This window comes from Corvus hawaiiensis, chromosome 1 (genome assembly GCF_020740725.1).
Source record: "Corvus hawaiiensis isolate bCorHaw1 chromosome 1, bCorHaw1.pri.cur, whole genome shotgun sequence".
NCBI classification, from domain to species: Eukaryota; Metazoa; Chordata; class Aves; order Passeriformes; family Corvidae; genus Corvus; species Corvus hawaiiensis.
Window position 1 is genome coordinate 6176292 of NC_063213.1, and position 25324 is coordinate 6201615.

General features: G+C 41.7%; 1 protein-coding gene across 5 annotated transcripts in view; it reads right to left on the reverse strand.

The window, feature by feature from the left end:
* PRKAG2 (protein kinase AMP-activated non-catalytic subunit gamma 2) overlaps positions 1–25324 on the reverse strand; it is a 222848-nt gene that overhangs the window by 25643 nt on the left and 171881 nt on the right. For 4 of the 5 annotated variants that reach the window (XM_048321701.1, XM_048321860.1, XM_048321787.1 and 1 more), the window contains 2 exons: positions 21677–21758; positions 3059–3168 (listed from right to left, as the gene is read on the reverse strand). In XM_048321701.1, coding sequence (XP_048177658.1) covers positions 3059–3168; positions 21677–21758 — 192 coding nt within the window. Of the gene's footprint in view, positions 1–3058; positions 3169–21676; positions 21759–22025; positions 22112–25324 lie in introns of those variants that run through there. The other variant, XM_048322008.1, reaches the window with a different exon arrangement.

A 25324-nucleotide genomic window follows, 5' to 3' on the forward strand; every position in this document is an offset into this window, starting at 1 on the left:
GGAATCAAGCCCCCCATGCCTTCTGACTGACACATAAGCAGGGCTGAAGAGACTCAGCCCATCCTGCTCTTTATTAGCTGCTATTTCTGCTATTTAAAGCCTTCTTTTTATTTCCAGTGTAAGGGCATCTCACCATCCCCTCTCTTAGGGCTAAAACAAGGTTCCTTATGAAACTTTACACTAATTCCTTCACAGATACTGAGACTAAACATTTACTTTTATGAATCAATGTTGCTTCAGTGGTATGACCTGGTGCCACATTATATAAGGATATATAATTACATAGGGATATATAAGGATATAAGGATATTATATAAGGATAATATCTCCACTTTTCCCACAGCTAACAATAGGTTTAGAATACTTTCCACAGTATCTCATGAATAATTTTCCAGGGTAGAAACACATCATGTGTGCTATGATCGCTGACCAGCAGAGGGAGACGGGATACTGCAGCCAAACAAAAATCCGAAATCCAGAATCTTTCAAAGGATGCCATGAGAACTCAACCCAGCTCCATTTTTAATTCTTCCTCCATTGATTATTACCAGCTTTTATTAAAGGAGGCAGAAAGTGAGCCCTTATGTTGTGTGTTTTAGCTCTAACATTATTCAAAACCAGAATTCAAATCTCTGGAGAACTATTTCAAGGCACCGTATCTTTTTTTTTTTGGTGGATGTTTTTTGTTTGTTTGGTTTTTTTTTTAAATTAGGAGAAACACTGATGTGGGTAGGAATGAAACAGACCCAGCAAAGACAAATATCCATATGAGAGGATTCATGGACACTGAATGTTTCAGAGCTGTGTTTTCAAAATATGAACTGATACACAGTCCTGAAGTACTGGACAATAAATACTTTCTACATTAAAAATTAAAATGCAAAGAACAGTTTAGAAGTTTTATTTGCCCACCCTTATTGGGTTAATTCTCCACCATGTACTTATTCTGCTGTTTTAGACAAACAAAAGAAGCTATTCTATTTTTGCATTCCATACACGTTCCTGCACCAGCCACACCAATCAAACTGAATGACCATAATGTGGTTTGAAGACACTGATGGTGGCACATGAACACAGGGGGCCAGGTAAAGAACCAAAGGGAAATACTTAAAAGACCTCCTAGCAGTGTAGGCCAGGTAATCATTCAGATCTACCTTTTTAGTGTTTTCTTAAACAGTTTCACAAAATCTGCTAAGTTGGAGGACAGTGCCCATGCTGGAAGAGGACTCCTGCTTTACAGTATTATGACTTTATAAATTAAAAGTAATGCAAATGGATTAAATGTAATAGTGCAAAGTAAAAAAAAAAGCAGTTTAGAGGGGGGAAAAAAGCTCCTCACCAGCAATACAAACTCAAGATTTGGTCTGTATTTATTGTATACTAGCATCTGAATGAGCAACTCCAGACTTCCCTTCCCTGCTTTCAAACACCTGGAGAAGCAGACTGAGAATACGACTCCATGATCACAGACCAAGGCATACCTTGTTCTCCTCTAGCTGTAATCCATGACCATCACTGGAGATGCCAATTAAGACAGGGACTTTGGTGAAGTGCTGGTGGAAGTTTTTCCATCACCATTAAGTCACCTGCTCTCCTTTATGGTGAAAACTCACAAGGCTCACTCACTCACTCACACTCTGTCTCCCCAGGTGTTACCTCCCACTGGCTCATGAGCTGGGGAGGAAACTCTCACTTCTTTAATAGCATTATCTCAACACAGCTCCAGCAATGAAAACCGGTATCTGGCATGATCTAATTCATCAAGAAATCTGGAGACTCCAAAAGGAATCAGTGGCCTGCCCCAAGGGCCTCAAGATTAACTGGTTAACGGAATAAAGAACAATCATCTCTCCACCTGCAACAGTGACGAGGCTCAAGCCTTTGACCCAGGTGAGCACTGACAAAGCAGGCCATGGGTGATGCCCATTGCAGGCACCAACTCCCAGCACGCCATCTCATGGTGTGAGGAAAAAATACCCCCTGGAATGAAAAGGAGGCCAACAGTCTTTGAGAAGAGCTGAAAGAGTACAGCGAACCCCACCATCCTAAAACTGATTTTTCAGATCAAAGAGGTCTGAATTTTTTACTCAAGAGCTGACAGTCATCCTCTCTTTCAGGCACAAGAAAGGAAACATTGAAGAACTTTTCCCCCCTCTAAGATGGTGAAAAAGTCAATGCAGATTTTCCACCTTTCAGATCACAGCACTCAGTCCAACATTATATACAATTATCTGATACACAAGACGGTTCTGTGAATGTTTTGGGAACGAGTATCTGTTACATGGCTGCCTCTGACTGTGGAAAGCTGAGGTCTGAGTAGTACATTCCAGACCAAAATTACTTAATGGGCTTAGTTAAGTCAGAATTGGAGCATCTTTACAAGGAAAAACACACTGAAACAGCAAAAACCAAAGCAAGCAAAAAAATACCAATTGCAAAATACAGGAAACAAAGAAAGCCACAGCTTTCCACCACACTGCAGAACAGATTAGTCTGCTTCTATAGCAGGCAGCTAATGCCTTCTTTTGGCAAACAAACTCTTCAGACAGAGCCAAGAGTCTAGCAGATGATTTACTGATTAAATGCAAAATGAGAAGCTGAAAACAAAAATTTTCTGGAGAATGTAATAATTTGCATAATTAAGCCATCCATTTGAGTCCTAAATTGTCTTATCAGTATAGCAGGAACAGACTCATAGCACCTGGGTACTCTTTAGCTGTTGCACAAGGATCTTACATCAAATGTCTTTTTGTAGATTCAGGTAGCCATGAAGAGGCCAATATAAGTTGGGCTCATTTGAAATTTTTATTTTGATAGAGATTCCAACTGCAGAACAAATTACATCCTCTCTTTCTGTTCTGCTAGGAAGTCTTTCCCCCAACTCCTCCTCTAGCATAACATGAAAGATACAGTTGAAACAATACAGTTTTGTACAGTCAAAGCACAGCACTATGGCAGTGAGTGCTTCTCTTCAAGAGATCAGCTTTCATTTAACAGTCAGGAAACATTAAAAAAAAATGAACTGCAAGCAAAGGCAGACTGAAAGGAGTATACTCACTTGTAGCGTAGTGTCGAAAACAACAAGCTTAGAGCTTGTTGGAACAATGTCATAACACTTGTGTGACCTCATGAATCGCACATAAATGTCACTTTCCGATTCTTCAAGTGCTGCAAGTAAAAACATTATGTTGTTTTATTTAAGTAACCTTTAAAAAAAGAGCAATAAAAAGCATGGCAAATCAACTGAACACCACCGCAGAAGGACAACCCTAAGGCAAAAGTCAAATTCACACTTTCAGATCTGGACAGACAGTCACAGGTTTGCACTTTGCATTTCAGACTCATCTTTCCTTTCAGATTAAACAGAACAAAGACAAAATGCATTGTTCTTCTTTGATGAGAAAGGACTTCTGTACTGAGGAGCTACATTTTTTAAAATATCTTTTTTTTTTTTTCCCCCAACAGCAACCTACTGGAATATGCAGCTGAACTCTAGTTAAGTACAGAGAAGACAGCTGGAAACTTAAGTAGTGTCGGGCTTGACTAACTCAAGCTCCTTAAATTAGTATTTCTTGAATCTTACCTCTGCCTGTTCCACTGCCACATAGTAATTTTCTATTTTCTAAAGAAGCAGCAGGCAGGTTCTGTAATCAGCTTCATTTTCTTCAGGCTAAACAGAGCATGACAAATCCAACACTTTATTTACAAAAACAGGATCCACGTGGCTGGAATAGTTGTAGCATGGCATGTCTATAGCACAGACATGCAATCCAGTCCATATTACTTTAAATCTCCTTTGCATTTGCCAGAGTTCAGATGCATATGCATACAACCCCCAGATATGCTCAGGTACATTAACTTTTTTCTTTTTTAAGCACTTTGGCCCTCCATTCTTTCCAGCAGGTACCTAGAACTTGGTCAAGGATAATCCCTCCATCAGAGATGTACCCTTTAGACCCTGTAATAATCCACAGAAACTTGATCATATATTAAACTTTGGAAGAGCAGAATAAAAAAGACAATAAGTAAAAAACCCCTTGAAATACCTACTGATCATTAAAGAACTTCATATTAGGGCATTAAAAACTCAGAATTCTCATTTGCTAGATTTGCTCAAAATCAGTTATCTTGCTCTGGATAAACTATTTGTCATTTCTACCAAATGGCTCAGCACAGGCTTTTCAGTCCAAATTTAGAGAAGCAAAGCTGGATCTGCCCTACAAGTGGCTGCTCCAGGATCCAGCCTCTTCTATGTACTAAGCAAGTCCTTCATCTCCTACTCCCATTACTCTTAAAACAAACAAACAAACAAACAAAGCCTATTTCCCCGCTGAAACACAAACAACATGGAATAGAAGTTCCATAGGAATAGAGAACACAGTGTCCAAAATGGAGGAAGTGGAAGAAGAAAAAAAATATTTGTTGGATTTATGCTCCTACAGAAGTCAGGACCAGAAGTGGAAATAGAAGGAACTTGGAAAAATTGGTAAGAAATTAGGAAACCATGTGAGGTAACTGAGAGGGAAAGGATTAGGCAGACAGACTTGGACAATGTTGGTAGGAAGCCACCTTCTTGGGGTGATCCCAAAGAGGAATGGGTACGGACTCATCAAGGGCATGTATAGGAGAGCTAAAAAAAGTAGTTTGTAAGTTTGTAAAGTCTATAATATACTACCACTTATCATCCTCTAACTTCTGCAGTACCATAAATGGCTACTGTCTGCAGGAAATTAATTACTGTCTGCAATGGAGCTGTCAGAGATTTTTGTTGTGTCAGTTTTGTTTAGTTATTTTTTTAGACACACAAATTAGAAGCAGAGAGGGGACGAGATACTAAGAAATAGAAACAATATTACATGAATATTGAAATGACAGACCAGTAAGTCTGGTCTTTAGAAAGTTATGTTTGCTTCTACAACCCTAAGTGCAGTCCCTCTGTGCAGTATCAGAGTCCTTACTTACTTCAATCTCAAGTTCATAAACAACTAAGATATTATAGGTAGAAACACACATAGAAACACCTCAAAGTCCACCAGAATAGCGGAATCACCATCCCTGGACATGTTCAAAAAAGGTGTGGATGTGGCACTTAGGGACATGGGACTGGTGTTAATAGTTGCACTTGATGGTCTCAAGGGGTTTTTTCCAACCTACGTGATTCAACGACTCTGTAAACCACAGAACAACCAGCTGAAAAAAATGAACACTCAGAGCACGTCATGGCTCCACGGAGTCTTGCCAACTCACCAACAAATTTCAAATGCATCAGGATAACAAGCACAGTAACTGTGAGCCCAAACAATTCAATCAGGGGAGGCTGTTCACAGCAGCCACAGCACAGTGAAGGTGTGCCCATAAACCCTCCTCTCACTTACCAAACATTCCCACCCTCCAAACACAACTTCAACTGGACCTCAACAATCCCCACCCAGATGCACAGGACTGGTGAAGTGTTATCTCACCCTCTGCCGTCTTCCAGTTCAGGGGAGACACCACAAAGCAACTGCTTCCCTTTAATTTTAACTGGAAAGTTACAATTAAAAGAAGCATGAGACAACCATCTGTGAGCCCTGTTAACACCCCCGTAAACAGCTAGGAAACTCTAGCAGGATCTGGACAAGGATCCAATTGTCCAGCTGGAACTGAGGTTTATTGCTACAGAACATCCTTATACTATAAATAAGTACAATGCACCTCTTTATTAGTTATTAACTAAACATGCAAAACATCAGCACCACTGACTTAACTCTCATGTCCTACACCACTCCATCAAGTGCCTGCTGGAAAGGATATTTAAGACCTTCTAACACCTTCAGCTACCTGGGGATACCAAACAGCTGCCACAGCCCAAATCTTTGTACAGGTATTGTGTATTATGTATATACACAGCTGTTCAATGGAGAAAAAGGTCTCCCGAACCAAAGGCTCAGCACATCTCAGGAATGCACTCACACCCATCTGTCCTGCATAGCACAATTGCACAGGGCATAATCTTCTTTACAGTTTCTCTCCCCTTCCTGAGGAAAAACTTGCTGCTTTGGGTTGTATCCAACCACCACTGTGCTGCAAACATAAATAATCAAGTAAGAACACCCTCGTCTCCATGAGGATATTTCTACTTTATTACCTGCTTAGTTTCTTGTTCCACTCTTATTTGTTTTCCCAATAAATGCCCATTCTTTCTGAAGCTTCTGCAGTTTTACCTAGCACCTGCAAAGCAGCACTTCCTTCAGACAGACATGGACAGATCCCTTCTGGCTTGACTTACAACCTCCCTCGGTCTCCGCACGTCATCTCTGATCTGCACCTGAGATCATCTGCCCAACATGCAGAAGGTATGAACACAGAACTGCCTCCAGCCAAACCTCAGCTCGCTACAGCTCATGCTCTGGAAATCAGCTGGCTCACAGAGCAGATTCCCAGCAGGAGGCATCTGAATCTAGAGCAGGATCGGGCAGGAGAAGAATCCACTAATAAGTAGTTGAATGTGTATTTATTTCCATGGGGATGCTTGTTCAGGAAAGCTTCCCTTTTGAAGATTCATCTGAAACTTATTTTGCAAGTGGACATTGCCCATGTGCACCCCCTTTCCCCAAGCCATAGGTGAAGGGAAAAATATCCAAATTCCCACTGCTGTTTTCTTGTGATTTTTAATAGAGCAGAAAGAGATGTCATCCGAAGGTTACAAATAAACCCTGTTTGACACCTGAAGTTGAGCACCTTGTCAGAGAGGCTTTTACAGAGTAAATTCTCTGCACTGTCATTTTATTTGTTCCTACTGTTAGAGATCCTTTGAAGAGTAGAAGATCAATCTATTTGTATTTCTGTCCCAAATCTTATTCAATAAAATGATTTTTACTTCCTTCCTTTCTCCCAGCCTTCCCTATAACATGACAGATGCTTTTGTTTTTTATTGTTTTTTATTTCAGCCAGTAAATATTATTTACAAGAGCATCACAGCTTTTTTTTTGACAGATTAATTATTCAACAATACTGACTCAGAGATTGCAGTGGGACTCCATACTAAGAATAATTGTCTGTTCAGAGAGCTCCAAGGTAGAACTACCATCTGAATACTCATGAATGACACAGAAACTTCTGCAGCATTGCTGAAGCCATTTCCTCAGAGATCTACTGAACAGATGCCTTCAGTTCCACTCATACCTTTGCCACCACGCACGGCACTTTCCTACTGTAGCTTTCCCCTCAGAATCTCAAGGCCTTCAAAAGAAGAAAAGAGGAGAGGGAAAAACAAACAAAGGAAGAAGTGCCTGCAGATTGAGAATAGGAATATAATGTCAACACTTATGGAAAAGCTTCCAAATACTGCAACATAAAAGAACTACAGAAACTTCCTCAGAAGTGTCTACTGCAAGCCACAGCCTGCATTTCTGGGCTGTGTTCTTACTGGGCTGGCCCAACAACAAGATCCTGGACCACATGTGCTTCCTGATTTCAACAATACAACATCATTACCTTTTCTATTATATTTTATGTTACAGCTGTATTATGCTCCTGGTATCCAGTCATATTTCAAGTTCAGTCATTGGTTTCAAGAGCATTTGAAAGGAAGACAGAGGTTTCACAGAGGCTGGGTGGGTTCTCTCACCTTCTTTAAAGCATTAATTCCACCACAACCATGCCACAGCAGCTCCCCATAGCATCCGTGTCCTCATGGCTAGATTGAGTGCTGGGACCTCTGGCAACCCTCAGTCACTGGAAGAACTCAAACTTCTGAACCTAAACCTTCTTATTAACCTAAACAACTGTTTGTATAACTGACTTCTCCAAGCTTCGTATGAAATCAACTGCCAACTTTTAAAGGCCTTTTAAAAAGTAGGGAAAAACCAGCAGATAGCAGTATGTAAAAAAATACACTCAGATAACTGCCCGGCCTGGTGAACAGCTTGGAGGAAGACAGAAACCACAAATGTACGCAGTAATTACACCACTCCCTCTGATTTTTTAATAACAATCAGCATAGAAACTGTGCAACTTAAAAAGCTTAGGATTTTCTTACAGCAGCAGGAGCTGAGCTAAGCACTCCCAGCTCCCAGCACTACTTTTCACCTTGACTATTATTGGCATAATCATCTCCCCTCAGCCAGATCCAATGGACAAAAGGAAATGGGGAAGTAGAAATGTAGTTTTGCAATGTTCTCACTTGTACTAAATAACCTAGTTAGTGGAAAACACACTTCATTTTCTCTTACTGCACACATACATATCTGCACTTCAGGGTACTCCAAGCCATACTTCTATTTTAGAAGTCATGTGATATGCTGAATATCACATTTCAGATGCCAGAGAATTAAAATATTAGAGACCACAACGTTTACTATGGAACTGATCCAACTGCAATACATTAAGTCAAATTTATTGGTGTAATTATACTGATAAACTTTATTGAAAGGTGTTACACCAAAGTATTCTATAGTATTCTCTCATATATACATATATATATATACAGACTTATATATATATTTTTTTATATATCTATTTATTTATCTCCTGCCCTTTTCTTACACTAGAAGCTACACAGGACAAGGACAGCATCCACATCTAAGATCAGCTTAGGTGTGCCAAATGCTGCTAGAAGACACCAGGGTGAGCAATCACTTCAATAAGCCAGGACAAGTTACCCTCTCTCCCTCCTTTTAGAGATAACCCTTGGCAGAGAATACAACAGGTAAAAGACATCATCAACCCTGTAAATTGTTCTTCTGACTGCGGTTTTATCTGAAAACTGTCACCAAAAATGGCTTTAAAGTTTCTGATAATTCCTGCTCTGAATTTACTGAAGGAGTTCCTTAATATCCTTGAAAACCTCCTACACAGCTTTCACAGTACTGGAGATTGTAGGAGCTCTAGTATAAGTCACTAACATAATACAGATCTGGAAAAAACATCCACAGTGGATACAGTTCATCCACTCCAAGAGCAACAGTGACACTACTCAGAAGGAACCATAAACTATTCCTCACCAACAGGCCCTGAAACACAGCTTTTAAGGGAAGTGGAGGCATCTGGATGAAGCAGGGTTTCAAGAATAATGTTCTGGGAATCAAATGTCCAGGCAGGATTTTATCAGCATTCCTCAGCAAAGGGACAGAGATTCTGCAGAGGGATGCAGTACTCACTGTGTACAGGATGTTGCTGTGATCATGAACAAGAGCTTTACTTCAACCTACCTTCTAGAAGACAAATACGGCTCATTTGGCAGATTTTTAGCTAGGTTTGAATGATATACAAATTAAAATGTACATGGTATACCCAGTAAAAAACTTGGGAACCAAAGGGCTGTCAGAGAACAAGAAAATGCAATTTGTCACAGAGTAATGGTAAGGCAGCATGGCTGCTGAGTTTGCTGAGCTGTCTGCTAAAGAGCCAGGAACACTGCAAACAGTGGATGAGAAACCAGACACCAGAAGCTGAATCAACATCAGACTTGGTAGGAAGGGAATACTAACATAGTTTAAGAAGAACAAGCACAAGAGAAAAGAAGCAGTGTTGTACTGTATCATTTGATTTCTGTTTATTCATGAGGAAACTTATCTCAGAAAAAGAAAAAAACACCACCAAAACAACCTCCCATGTAATCAGCCACAGGGTAAGACTAAGTCGTAAAAAAAGACAGAAAAAGCAGGATGGTCACCAGGATACCCACTCTATATGGCAGGAGATAAATTACAGAACCACAGAATATCCTGAGTTGGAAGGGACTTCCAAGGATCAGAGTCCAGCTCCTGACTCTACACAGGACAACCCCAGAAGTTTTAGAACAGGCTTGACACAACTGTTGCAGAGATGGCAGCCAAGACTAGCAATGGACTACTTCCAATTACACAGAGGAAACAAAAAAACAGGTATACAGTCCAATATATAGGAAATAATAGGATGATAGCGATAGGAGTTAATAACTCCATCACAAGCTGAAAGGCTTTCGAATGCAAAGAACAGGAAGAGAGAATGTAGAGACAGAAACAAGACTTTATTTTTCTTTCTGAGAACTGCAAAGCGCTTTAAAATATCCTGGAAGACCACACATTGAAGTTACACAGTAGCATTATTCATGCAGCCACGGGCTATTCAATATGGATGTTGCAGATTGAACATTTCCCACTCCAATCTAAAGGAATGCATGAGCTGGCAGATAAAGATTACAACAGGTTAACAGACATAAAAAACTCTGATACAAAGAAGTGATAGGAAATGTAGCTAGAGATCAGTATCAGGAGCTTCTTCAGTGTTCCAAGATTAATTCAATTGCATATTACAGCATGGATATATGATGTGACAAAGGAAAAGGACTTAAAAAAGACGTGTGAACACAGGAACAACAACAGAGTAAGTGAGCTCTCTCTTGCTAACTGCACCTCATCCTGCAAATAGGAAGAGGGTCCAGAGGCACACAAAGTAAGAGGGGAGAACAGGTACATGAACAGATAAATAACAGTGAATAGAGAAGTAAATGCACTGTCTTGTTGCTCAGGTCTTCAGAAGAAGGTTAATCCTTCTAATAACAGTAAAAGCTAAAAGAAACCAGAACACATGTTTAAGAACTACATTCAGATTTGCTTAAGACACTTTCAAACACAACCTTCAGTCCTGTGTGCACCTACTTTTTTTCTTTTTGCACACATTTTAGTGTGTTCTCTGAATTCTAGAGTCGGTGCAACTGCTCAGCCACTTTAGGTCACCAAGGTAATTGAGATGTTTTCTCCCCTTGTCACAAGGAGTTGCTTCATACACAGACCACAGGTTATTACGTATATGAGCAGGGGTCACCCTAGCTAAAAGCAACCATTCCTCAACTCTGCACGTTCATGAAGGAGAAGATATAGTACCAGTCTAAAGGAAAGCCAAACAAATTCAAATGCAGTCAGAATTCCTAGGAGTGTATTGAAGCACATTATTAAAAACAGTGTATTTGTAAGCACCTACAAAAGCAGCTCATCAAAAGCCATGGAGAAAGTCAACATGGCTGTGTCAGGAACAGTTCAGACTAATCAGTTTTTACCCAGAATAAAATGATCAACTGGATGAAAAAGAAAGTAGATACAAAATAAAAATAATAATAAAAAATCACAGTATGGTTGAGACACTGATTTCAAAGCAAGCACGGATATTACTGCACGAAGAAAAGACAGATAGAATCACCCCATGGTAGCTGCCTAACAAGCAATCCCAGCTGCAGCAAAACTAGTAATATTTCTTTTTTTTCGGTGGGTTTGCAAGACTGGATGACAACGGTGTGTTTTTAACAAGACATGGATGGACTCCAGTTCAAACTCTTCCCCAAGCTGGAACATTTGCAAGGCCCACCTTATGCAAATCAGGCAGAAAGGCACACAAGGTCATACTGCAGGACTTTACATTTCTACCAGTCAATCTGGAAGTGCTTTTACCAGTAGTTTGATACTTCCCAGTCCAAAAGAGTATCAGAGGATCAGGACTTCATTTTATTCATTTTATTCTCTTTAGTGATCTTCAAAACAGGAACAGACCATGCTTCGAAGAGCTTGCAGTAAGAGTTAGAAATGGTTTCAAGACTTAAAACCTCACAATGTCTTCAAATTGAATTTATAAGTGACTTGGAGATAATACAAATATTCAGAAAACATCAAAATCTGAAAGAAACACTCAACTGGAAGAGTTCAAATTATGGAGTGACTAAATATCACAACTATTGAGAGAGATGTACCTCGTTATTAACTTAATTTGCTATGGCAGAAGTAGGGAAGAAAAGGCAGTTTGCTTAAACAAATAGGCAAACAAAAAAACCAGCACAGGTGTCAGAGAGCTATTACTGCATTCCAAAAGCTGGTTAAACAGAACAAAGCAACCTTAGGACACTGTACAACATCCTTCCTGAAAGGTCCTAAATGTAGAATGAGACAAGTGTCTACAAAAGCACATCCTGCTTAGAACAAAGGAGTTACTGGCTCTTGACAATACCTCAAAAGATCCACTTTTCTGGTTTTGAGGTTTAGATACCCACATGTCTTCAAATTCCTGCAGTACCTAAGACTTGTAAGAGAAAACTGATACAAATAGCTTTTTTGAAACAATGAAAGATTCGGATTGTGTTGCAGTCTTACAGTCGCAGCACGCTTCAAAATCCTGCACTGAATTTTGTTCCTCATTATTGGCGTTAGTAAGTCCTGGTAACTGGGCTGAGAAGTTAACGCTTCTGTTTTACTCCAGCTCTCCACTGGAAGTGTGGATAAGCAAATGATGACTGAGATTTGAGACAGACAAAAAAAGTGATGGGCAGCTTAAGAAACTCCACATTCCAGACCTAATCATAGTAACTCTGAAGTTCCTTGTCCAGGCAGGCAGAGAAACTTATTTGTGTACAAGCAAGAGCTGCCTTGTTTAGGAACTAACTGGTAAACAGTATCAAAAGTCCAACTGAATACTTTTGAAACAGTGCTGTATCTCTTAAATCAACTTTTGGTCAAAGGTTTGATCTTTGAGAAAAGCATCCCTGTGGTTTTGTGAATAAAGGCAGCAACTTCAGCCTGCAACCTTAACGCTTCTAAGATTTTCACCACAACAAAGAATAAGATGACCTGAAGAATTTTCTAAAACATGTTCAAGATCTTCCCTTGACAACAGGCACTACAATTTTTCCCTAAGCATCCCAAGCAAAGATCTAAATTAAGATGTCGCCTGTCTGGAATGTGGGCCTGCTCTTCAAGATTGCGAGACACGAAACGCAAGAAACTAAAAAAGGTATTAAACTTCTGAATATTAATATCAGCAACCACTTTGTGCAGAGTTGGATTCAAGGAAAGTTTAAGGTATGTGATTAATGAGAGAATAAACCAGCCTGTATCTCTGCTGGAAGATTAGTAAACAATTTGAACTTTTGCTGTATCTTGAAAACAAGCCCAAGCCCTACTAGATACACAATTTGCACACACTTTTAGAAAAAAAATAGTCATTTAAGTCTTCTAGGAATTAGTCAAACCTAAACACACAGCTTAACCAAAGCATTAATCACACGACAAGCATTTTCAAAATGAGCACACAGCATCTTCACAAGCTGCAGCCATATCCCTACAGAACAGGGCAAATACTTAATCTAGAAGCAATCTTCCACTGAAGACTGAACTCAAAGTATCAACACTTTAAGGAAGAAATACTTTTTAAGACTTCAGCCATAAGGGCTTTGGACTATGTTTGCTGAAGAAACAGTTTTGTGAGGTCTAATAAAATGTTGATCTCAAACCCTGAATGATCCTTACAATATCTTAACTTGAAGCCTTTAATAATTCCATATTTACATTTTCATTTCTCTCTAGTCTGCCCATGCACACTTCTTCTTCTTCCCCCCCCATGCATGCCAACACCCTCTAAATAGCTATTATTGGCATTTCTTATAAAAATTTGACTCTGTATGCACGCTTTAATAGACTATCAAGTGTTCTGTTCCAATACACCCCTTAGGAGATTTACCTACAGCAAGTGTAGCTTGAAGCTACACAGAGAAAGAACCAACAGCTCCCTAACTCAAGCAGGTGACTTCCAACACACATTCAACACAACAGATTTGGAAACAGTTTTCTGGAACCCATTTTACAGCTTTTATTGATCCCTCCTAAATACCACAGCTAAACTGCAGCTCTCCCCAAAGTTGACCTTCCTCTGAGCTGACACGACATCCATACAGAACAGCACTGGAGTTTTTGAGGGGTTCTTTTTGCTTTATTTTTTTTTCAGGAACTGACTCAAAATTATACTAGAGAAATTCAAGCAAGACTATGGCAGGAGAGATCCATGCAACTGCTTGTGTAGAGCAGAGCATTCACCTTCTGCACTCCGGCATTCACAGACTTCTGTCAAAGGCAGCCACACAATCCCTTTCCCCGAGTGATCCCGCTCCATCCTGAACCGGGTCGAAGCATTAAAGTCTGTCCTACAACCCATCCTACAGTAACTATGCTGGAAGTCAGAATACTGTTTCAAAGCTCTTATAGGAAGAGTTTATATCCATTTATTCTTGTGCCGATGCTGTTCTTCATCTAATTTCCCTCCCTGGTGTTTACCCCCTTCCCATCCCTTACAAGATGTTTTCATACACACAGTGTTACCACATCCCTTCTTGGCTTTCCTTCTACTGAGCTAAGTGAGCAAAGCCTCATGTTTTCCTCATAAATGGCCTTTTTCTGTGTCTATTTCAGTTTGCTCCCTTGTCCAGCATCTCAGACATCTTTTTTCTCTCTGTCTTTAAATCATCAGATATTCAAAATAAGCAGCAAAAAAGGATACCACAGTGTGAGGGAACGGTACAAAAGAAATCCTTTCTGATTCTGTTTCTTAAAATGCCCAGTGTCAGAATGAAACATTCCATCACAATAAAAAGAGAAAATAAAAATAATATCGTAAAAATAAAATATACTAAAAAAACCCAACAAAACAAACCCCAATACAACTTAAGAAACACCCTAAAAAAAGGCAAAAGAAAAATCACATCACAAGTAAAACCACTGGTCTATAGCACAGGCAAATTGCTTTTTAGACAAAATGTAGGAGCGCCATTAACTTCTGCCACAGTCAAAATTGGTAAAATCACCCAATTGGTTCACTGAAACTGTAAAATCCATAAAAAATTCAGCAGAGGAGGAAAGAACCTAAAACCAAGTTAGTTTTATTCAAATAGTATTCAGAAGCTACCTTGAAGATATCCACATCATACTCAAAAACCTTTTAGGTGTGGTCCACTCTTAGGACAAGGTTATTTAAGCTTTCCAAAGCTCCATCCAGATGCCAAGCTGGATGCCTAAAAGACAAATTTGACTTTGCTCTAACATAGTTGGGCTTGTATTAAACTGCTTGGGCTTTATGTTAATCCCAGCCATTAGTGCAACCCTTCCACAGAAGGATTTCCCCCTGAATTGCCAGGTTTTCCATTTGTCAGTCTTCTTTATTCATAGAAGAGCCACAGTAAAGCCTACCACAACAGGCATCCAAGGCAAACAGTCCCAGTATGGAGAGGAACATTTTGCTTCAAGATACAAGAACTGTTCAGAAAAACAGTGCCATCAACTCCTGTACTTACTCTGGAAATGCTGCATTTCAAACTTATCTACTTCCCCAAACCCATCCAATGCTAATACAGTTGTACATTCTGGAAGCTAAAAATACTCAAATCAACAAAGTACCTGCAGACAGATTGTTGCTACCCAAAGATCAAGCTCCTAACAAAAAGCAGAAATGGCGTCAGTGTCATGACTTCAGGCTCCAAATGCTGTGATCATGCACCCTTCAGTTATCAAAACCACAGCGCACATTACAAAAAAAGTCCTATCTTACAGAACACCCACATCTGCTGCAGATGATTAATAAGCAGAAACATTTCTTATGCTTGTTTAGCAACAGTTAGATTGAGCCAACTGATGCAAATATTTTGCTGGCATTCCTGTCACACTGGCATTATTACAGTTTGAACCAAGTCACCTCCATTCAGAACTCAGCCATGCCCCAAGGCAGTAGGTTTTCCAAGAGCACTGACTTGATCAGGTTAGCCAAATTTAACAGCACAGGGTATCAAACCACCAAGACAGTTACCTGTTTCATCTGTACTGCCCTGCCCACATACATGCAGGGCATTAAAGAAGTCTACTGGATACAACATTGAAAACCACCCCCTAGGAAGTTTCTTAAGGGAAGGGCTCTGTAGTCACCATTCTCCATCCTGGTAGTGCTCAGCAAAGCAGTCACAGACAAGTAACAAACAGCATTCTGGAGTCACCTACAAGGCCACACTGACACTGTCACATCACATCTTCCAGGTCTATCCTTGCTCAAGCCCAAGACACTGTGAACTCAATACCTCCCAACCAGGAAATTGAGATGATATTGGCCAAAGACTTCAACCTCCTATCAAGCAGTTGCTTACCAGCTGTGACAGCCCCACTATCAAACCTAGCAGCTTCTGGACCAGCAAAGCTCTTGCCAGAGTTGATGCTGGCCCTCATCTGGTGCACACAGAAGTGACAACACCAGCAGGAGTGGCTGGTAAAGGTGACTGTAAATCAGTACTTGTCCATCAGACACTAACACATATGCATAGCCTGAAGCAGCAATATCATCCAAGTAGAAGAGAACACCTCGTTGTCCCAATATTTCTCAGGGATAGCTGCTGGCCAACAATGGCTTTCACTCAGAAGATAATGTTTGCAAATCATGCAGGTGCAACACTGGCTAGACACAATCAGCCCCAACACTTCCTGTAAAACTGTTCTCAGTTCCCTGCAGCTTTGCCAAAGCAATTACATGGAATCTCTGCCATGGTAAGCATTTTCTAGGAAGTCTCAGCCAGAATGGCTTCACTGTTTCCACAAAAAAGTTAGGGAAAATACATGTTTTGACCACATTAAAATTTTATGAAAGCTTTCTCATCAAGAAGCTCCTGCAACCCTCAAGACCCAAAGCAGAGATTTGAAGCATGTCCTATGTATCTTTTGCTGTACTAAAACATCACTTCCTAGATGGGTAAGGCTTAAAAATTTTTGCTTCCTGAGGAAGACTGCAAACTTTAGCTGCTAAATGGATTTCCTAGTCAAAACAGAGTAGGGCTTTCCTCACTGTAAGGCTAAATACCATGTTAAGAATAAGACAGTTGTATCTTCTGTAGGAGTAGGAAAACAGGACTGTTTGGAGACAGTGTGCACTGGGCTCACATGAATCCCCTGCAATACTTGCACAAGATAAAGACTCTTGTGTGGATCACAGAACAGCCTTCACTGAAGACAACAAACTTTCAATAGTTTCTCTTGCACTGCTCAATAAAGTTTTATACTTTTAATTACGTATCACTTTATACATAATTTCCACCTTTAAACTTTGAGGATGGAAGTCTCCTGGAGGGAAAAAAAAAAAAGTATGATGTTACTATATAGCCAACTGGAAGGCAAAGGACAAGGTTGCCTAGGACGGTGGAGCACTTGACCATGATTTCTTGCATAAACGAATAAAGCTGAACATCTGAATACTCCACATATGTTGTTCTTTAACTACTTTGGAAAGTAGATCATAGGAAAGATTTTATGAATCTACTAATACCAATTATCATCTCTGCTTAACAATTTCTTACTATTCACTCAGGATTCTAAACTACGGAAAACTTAATACAAAACATCCCCTTATCACTATCACCGTGTCCCCTGGTATCTCAAAGCACATCTTGTGGGTAAAATGCTGTTTCTATGTGCCAGAGAGCATCAGCTGTAACAATCACATAATGAATGTTTATTAGAAATTAATTACAGTTGCAAAACAATGGCTTAACTTTACCACCTCCTAACCCAAGCACTTGATCCTTCAGTCTTAAGAAGGAAACAAAACCCAACCTGCCTATTAACATGCATTTTATTACAAGCTTCTTTTAATTATTTTTGGCCCCAGAGTGACATCTATTTTCATACCTTGATTCAGATATTCACTTGACAGCGGGAGGCCGGCAGGCAGGAAGAGCTCAAGAAACTACTTTTAATAAGACACAGTAAGAAAACCCACAGAGCAGGGAAGGAATGACCCCAGACACAACAGCAGCGAAGAGAAGATGCAATTACTGGTGAAAGTCTATTTCAAAGGACAGCCAGAAAGGAGCAGGTAACAGAAGAGATGCATGATTCAGGGAGAGTGAGATGAAGGCCAGAGCATTCCTAGGAGAGATTCCACTCTAATGCCAACTGTTTATCCAATGTCTAAATGCTGCTTGTGCAACAATCCAGAGAAGTAGAGCGTTCAAGAAGGAGCACATCGGTCCCATGACGCTGATGCTACAACTGCTGCACACACTCTGCAGAATTCCCTTTTTCCAGACTAGGAACTGAGCACAGACACAGCGTAACCCTGCAATTAAATTAACTCAGTCTGCAGAAAACACCTCCAAAAAGGGTTTGCAGATGCTACAGAAAAGTAGTTAACTCTGCTTTCAGCAGCTACTACTTAATTACTCAATGTGAGCAGAAGGAAGAGCTTAAAATGGGTAAGAGACAACATTGCAACAAAACTGGTTTCCAAAATAACATGCTAGAACTATACCCACTGAATCAATACACCTGACAGGCATCCATTTGCTACTCTACCCTAGTTTCTCCTCTCACAGCACAGGTAGATGTTGGAATACAACCATTTATGGAATTCCAGCTTAACAAATTAAAGCTTGTAAGTGTAAATCATTAACTAAAGTCCTTTTTCATATGAGATCTTTGGAATAATTTCTCGTTGTCCTTTTCCAAGCTCATCATATCATCCGTAAAAGAAAACCCAGAACCACTCCTGACACTTATCAGAAGCAGAAATAATCTTACTATAGAAACATTATTGCACAAACACTGGAGCTTAAGAAGAAAACCCATTATATGTATGAAGATAACCAGTTTTTGATAATTTATTACCTTCATGAGAGGTCTCAGCACTGTATTTCAGGCTACAATGAAAAACTCCACACCCATCAACAGGTAGCTCTCACACTTTTTGAGGAAATGTAGGTAGGTCATTCCCATCCAAGGAATGATGAGCAGGATGAGTTCAGACTATTTTACTCGAAGTTTTCTGTTTAAGCTGAGCACCCTTCAGTTAAAAAGAGACTCTGGACTTCTTACATGGGAGTTTTTCCTTTCCTGCTCTGACTGCTGCTTGCAGAAAGGTTCTTTAGGGAGCCCTAAATAAAATAAATATCCCTGGCCTATCCAGTCCTTCTCCTCTGTGCACATACTGAGCCTGCAGCCTGTTTCAGCCGTGGTGCATTGGAGCTGTTTAACATCATCTCACTCAGATACAGACTCACACATCACCCAAGCAACATTATGAAGCCAGCCCTAGACAGGGCCAGTGACCCACCCAGTAGGAAGTTATGCTGATCTTAGAGAGTTCAGCCAAATATATGAATATGTTTTAAGCAAAACACATGACCAGCACTTCTCTCTGCAACAATAACATCCTATCTAATACTGTCCATGCTAATTAGGTACCAACCAGTTTATATACATTCTTTTTATATAAACAAAATTAAAACAGCTCTTCAATTGACAGCACTGTTTTATTTAGAAGTCACATCATCAGGCCAGACTCAGCATATTTCATTACAGTACTACATAGATCATAAATCTTTCTAGCACCATTATTTTCAATTTCACTCTCTTAATTAGAATCCAAATTAAATGAATGCCTTCTGTCCTTTCACATTCTCATTTGTGTAACCTTTCAGGACAGGGACAAACAAATCCATTTCACATACCGGATGGCATTCAGTGCACACACTGAGCCTCATTTTTCAGCTCTTTTTATTAAGCTCCCTGTTTCAACAAAACTGCAGCATAATTTGATACACAAAATAGTTAGCAACTGTTGATGGATACAGAACTGGAAAGCTCACAAGAGCAAGTACTCCAAAGCCAGGAAAGCAGTTCCAAAACAAGTCTCAAATTTCTCATTCAACTCACAATTTTAAGTGTCAGAAGAGAAACTTTAAGTTTGACAAAAGATCCATCAGTTACAGTTTGGCTACAGCCACTTAATGAAACCTTATCAAGATTTCTAAGGTGTTTCTCAACTTCTGAGCACTTACCACTTGCCATCCAACAACAAAGTGAACATCTCAGATGTCATTTTACTCTCCCACCCCCAATATTAGCACAAATACAACGACAGCAACCAGTGCAAAAATTTAGGTCATAAAACAGGTACTGCAACTAAGCTGCCGCATTTCCAGCTGCATCTCAATTTTCTATGAGTCTCTTTCTCTGGGCCCTCTCACACAGAAGCACTCTGGGCAGCAGGGTTTGGTCTGACATTCACACTCTCACTTTTAGTCACATCCTAGGTTCTGAATACAGCACTCTACATCCTTTACACTTGGCTTTAAATCAGGCCTAAAGCCAGGTTCTCATTTAGTCTGAAAGGCTAATAAGGTGACTGCTTCCTTTCAAAACTCACACCCTACTTTAAACTGGCCAGAGGTTTGCTATTAGACATGATCTTTTGACAGGCCCCTGAACTGCTCTCACCCACCCAGCGTGAGCATCCGCAAAGCCTGCACTTTAGAGCTAAACGAATTAGGAGACAAAGCAAAACAGAAGCTTGAAAGTCAGAAAAAAAAATCTGAAACTACTAAACTTTCTAAAGAATTCAGATTATTTTATTGCAGGGTTTTAGAAGACATGTAGATCTTTACTCTTATCAAGTGTCTCCACATAACCCTATGTTATACTTTTAAAAGTGCAAAAGTGTTTCAAAACTGAAGGTTTGTAGTTTCAGATTTTTTTTTAACCTAGAGATCCTTTCCAGATACTTACATTTGTAAGATGTTTAAAATAGATTTTAAAATGGCTTAACTATTAATGATTCAGCAGGTTTTAGGAACTTGTATCTCACAGTAGCAAGCTTTATGTAAAAATAAATAGATAAATCGGTAACTTTGTACCTCTCCATAAGCATAACATGAATGCCTAACCAAAAATAGTTAAACAGTGTGAGGAAAAAAACCCCTACAAGTTAGTACCAGATCCCCCCCACCAAATACTCATACTTAAGCATGTTCAAGATGCACAAAGGCACAAGCATTTCATTGCAATTCAAACTCTGTCTGGACTCCAAAAAAAAAAAAAAAAAAAAAAAAAAAAGCAGCTCAAAGAATGCAATTGTTAAGAGCTTCCTTTTCTCTCACACAGAAAGATTAAAATAAAAGGTGTTACTTTTCCAGACCAGTCTCACAACTGCAGGCAGCATGCTAGTAACCAAGAAGCTGCCTTATTAGCATACAAGCTTAGATATATCTTCTCACAGAATGACTCAGCCTGCTATTTCCAAAGTTTTCCTTAAATATTTGTCCTACATTTTACAATAGGAGTTACCAACTACAGAAAAACACATCCCATGAAGTCTTAGCCACCTCACAATGCTGAGCATAGAGATTAAGCCATGCATCCACATTTGCATCCACTAAGCTAATCCTTTCTGAAAATGAAAGCTCGAGATATTCAACACAGATCTTTCAGAGGTAAAGTGGCTGCTTGGTGCAAGTTGGAGGAAAAAAAACATCCACGCTTTCCCACAGCACGGTTTGGTGCTTGCAAGAAGGAAAAACTTGCCAGGAGTTGCCCTGTGAAGCACAGCACACTCTGTCAGAACTGCAGCTCTTCAGAGCACAGCAAAGAACAACCACAGAGCGCAGCCACATAAGGAAAATTCAGTGTACAGCTGCCGCTTTGAACAGATGTATGTGCTGCCATACGGAGTGGAAGCTTTAGTTGAAAGAGCTTTCCATCACTGCTCTCAAAGTCTATATTTGGTATCGCAGACGTATTCGAGGAGAACGGGTGTTTTACGGGGAGGAGGAGGTGTGGGTGCCATGAAGGCTGCGTTCCCCCGGAGCGGGACCCAGCCGGCGGCAGCCGCGGATCGGACACGGCCCGGCGGCGGCACCGGCACAAAAGCGCCGCAACGGGAACGGCACGGGCACAAAAGCACCGCAGCGGCATCGGGCTGTCTCCGCGGCCGGCGAGGCTGCGACCCGCCCCGCAAGGACACGGCCTGGGCACGGCGCATCCCCCGCTCCTCGCCGGGGATCCCCCGCTCCCGTGTCCCCGCCCGGACCCTGCCGGGCGCGTGGGTGTCCCCAGCCCGCCCCCGGCCCCCCGCTGCTGCCGTGGATTTTTACCTTCATCTTCGAGCTCTAGTTTCTCCAGCATCCCTTCGGAGGCGGCCGGGAGCTGCGAGGGAGCCGGAGCCGCTGCCGCCGCCTGCGGGAGGGAAGAGAGGAGAAGGAGATGAGCATCCAGGCGCGGACTCACCGGCCCCGCGGCGGCATCGGGCGGGGAGTGGTAGCGCGAAGCGGGCGGAGGGGAGGGAAGGCGGGACGGCGGCTGCTGCCCCTCGGCCTCCGCACACGCTGCCGCTCGCACACACCGCGGGGGGAGGAACCGGGGGGAGGAACCGAGGCTCGCCCTCCCCCAGCCCATGAACCCCCGGGTGAAGCCCCGGGCTCCCCCCGGGCTCCCCGGCCGTGCCTCCTGCGGGCGCCGCCTCTTCCCCGCTCGGCGGGAGCGGCTCCCCAGGCGCCCGTTCGCAGGACGGCGCTTCCCGCCACGCCTCGCTGCTCCCCCCTCCCCCCGGCGGAGCGGTTGGTACGTTCCGTTTTGCTGCAGTCAAGCCCGTTGGTCAGCGGCGGGAGGGGGAAGGAGCTACCACTTCCGCGTGGAAAAGGGAGGGCGAGGAGGGGGAGGTTTAGTGCCCTGAGAGCTCTGCCGAGGCCGCTGTCTCTCGCATCCCGTTCCTCAGGCTCGGTTGTTCTCCGGGCTGCTCTGGACTAGAGGAGTGCGAGAGAAGGTGAAGCGGGGGAAACCCTTCTCTCCCCCCGCTAGTGGGGATTGGTACGCTCCCGCGCGTTCACCTGCGAGGCAGCGGCGGGGAAGCGGACGGTTCCACTGCCCCCCGGGGGGTGTAGGGGGTGTTGAGGGGGTTTCCCCTGTGTGTGACGGGAGCTCCCGCAAGTGCGCCGAGCCGCTATCCCGCTCCTGGGGTGCCCTTTATCCCGGGATACCCGGTCTGTCCCGGGGTACCGCCATCCCGGGGCCCCCGCTCTCTCCCGGGATACCCTCTCTATCCCGGGGTGTCCTCTTTGTCGGGACACCCGCTCTATGTCGGGATACCCGCTCTATGTCGGGATACCCCTCTATCCCGGGACACCCGCCATCCCGGGGTACCCTCTATCCCGGGGTGTTCCCTATCTCGGGATACGCGCTCTGTCCCGAGGTGCCCTCTGTCCCAGGGTACCCGCTCTATCCCGGGGTACCCGCTCTGGGCACGGGCGCGCTCGTTCCCATTTAAAACAATTCCAGATTAAGTTACAATTCAAGATTAGCCCGAATGTCGGCGTCTCCCGGGTACGCGGCGCGGCTCTGCCCTCCCAAAGCCGCCCTGGCAGCAGAGACTGAAGGACGAGGTTCACACCACGGGACGCTTCCGTTTACGAGGGATGGGATTTACTGCCCCCAAATCTGCATCAGAGCCCCTAAGCCAGGCTACGGCAGAAGCAAGGGAAATAAGAAAATATTCGAAATAGATTCGTCATTTACATTTATTTTGACGGTGAGGTGTGGTAAGCTTTAGCTGGGCTTCCTTAACTGTAATGAGCAGGTCCCCACTGGCTGCTTAGGAAGCTCAGCACGACCAGTTCAGGCACAGATGCTGTAGAAGGGGATAAACAGATTATTTCTTTGGCAATAGCAGCAGATCTTGTGGGCAGACACACATGGATGGTACTCCAAAGGAGTCACAGGAGCCATCAGGGAACATTTTAAACCTACTGGTCCCAAGGGGAAGCTCACGTTTCAAAAGTTCAGCAAGCCCTTCAAGGAGGGAAGGTTGATTAGACCTAGGACAGCACAGTAATGTGCATAAAACGCAGGGAAATATGAAAGATAATGAAAATAAAACTATGATGGGGAGAGAGTGCCAAAATTTATGGGAAAACAGAAAGCCGTCTTGTAATTTCTCAAGTCCAGTGAAGCTTCAAGCAAGAAAACTAACTGTTGATGACAGCTTTTTTCTTTTCCCAAGCTGCCTCTTTCTAAGGACACTTCTAAGGATATATGAGGAAGTTAACAATAGTCAGTTCTTCTTTACTGTAAAGATCCTTTGAAAATAAAATTCTAGAGTATTTCATTCATAGGTGTATTTTTAAGACACTTACAGGATTTCAGTAAATGTTCTAACTGACCACTCACACAAGATACCAGAGCAGTTCATATTAATTTATAATATTTTCAGCCTACTAATCAAAATGCTTTGGAAGCTTTTAATTATCTCTGTGAGCTAGCTGTAACAGCTCCAAATTAATTATCTTCCTTATCGTGTACCTTGATAGTGATAAGAATTTTTAACATCATTTCCTAACCAAAGGAAGAGAAGAAAATGACCTATCTGATTGGAAATAACTGCCTTGATTTTATTTTTTTTTTTTTATTTACTCCCCATAATTATCTAGTAAGCACTAGCCATGAGGAAATGTAGCTGGAAGTGACACTGAGACCTGAAAGGTGTGCATTGAATTTCACCTGCTACAGAACATGATATGTTCATAAGAAGTCAGTTAAGCCTACACTGTGCTGTGAACCTCAGAGCTCACTGCAAGATTGGGGTTTTACAGTGGCAGAATCTACATCCAGACCAAGAGTACTATGAGAAACTCAGCATAATAAAAAGACAGTAATTTAATATACAACAGAGATTTGTAATGGAAACATGTTGTACCATCCACACTGCTCAAAAAAGAAACCCAAAGGAAATGGAGAACTAAAGGCTGAAACCCCATCCTTCAATGTGCCTGCAGTCTCACTATTTGTTTAAACCGATTTTGGCACAAGCTGCTGATCATGGCATTCCTTTTGCTCCTCGCTTTGCTTTCTGGCTCCTTTTGGCTTGTAGGCAACACAGTGACTCAGAACAGGAAACTGATGCAGCTGAAAACCAAAGGGACTAAAAGAAAAGATTGGGTTTTATCCAGATCAGCTCCTGATCCAACTCACTGTTTAGTTGTATCAGCACTGGCACACAAATTGTCTAGGGCAGGAGTGACAGTGGGACCACACCTTCTGGGAACAACCCACTCTTAAGTCAGCCTAAATCATGGTCAACACACTGTCCTGTTCGTTGTGGACAGGATTAGACAAATTAGAAGATCTTTTCAACAGTATTGTCTCTATATAAACTCCTTCTGTAATTTTACACAAGGATTACTGGGTAAAGAAAAAATGTTTCCTTAAAAGGACCTGTAATTTCCAGTAGGGTGATATTATATATTGCAACATTTCCTACCTAGGTTTTCTGTGCCTATTTGTTCTACTGCCACAGAAGGTTTCCCTTAACTATAACCAAGGGATTTATCCAAATTATACTTCAAAAATTTGCTATCAGAGTGTATCAGGTAACCCATTTTAACTGTTTGAGATACCCACTGCAACAGGACAGTACACACTTGTATCCTAAATACTGCCAGGCAACATAAATGCTAGAGAGAAAAGTTAAGAAGAGAAATATGTGCAAACCCAAAACTGCCTGAATACATTTTTTGTTTGCCACATTTTTACAGGAATGCTATTTATGCCAAAAAACCCCCACAGACCTACAACACAACCTTAATACAGCAGTGGCATCAATCTTTGTAGAGACAAAGTAAAACAATTCATGGTTGATACAACAGCAAAAGTCATAAAAGGTAGATGTAAACAAAAGAGATTTTAAGATTTCTGGGAAGGCTGGAATGTAAATTTTAATTGGTAACTGCTTACTTTGGCTGTTTTCTTTA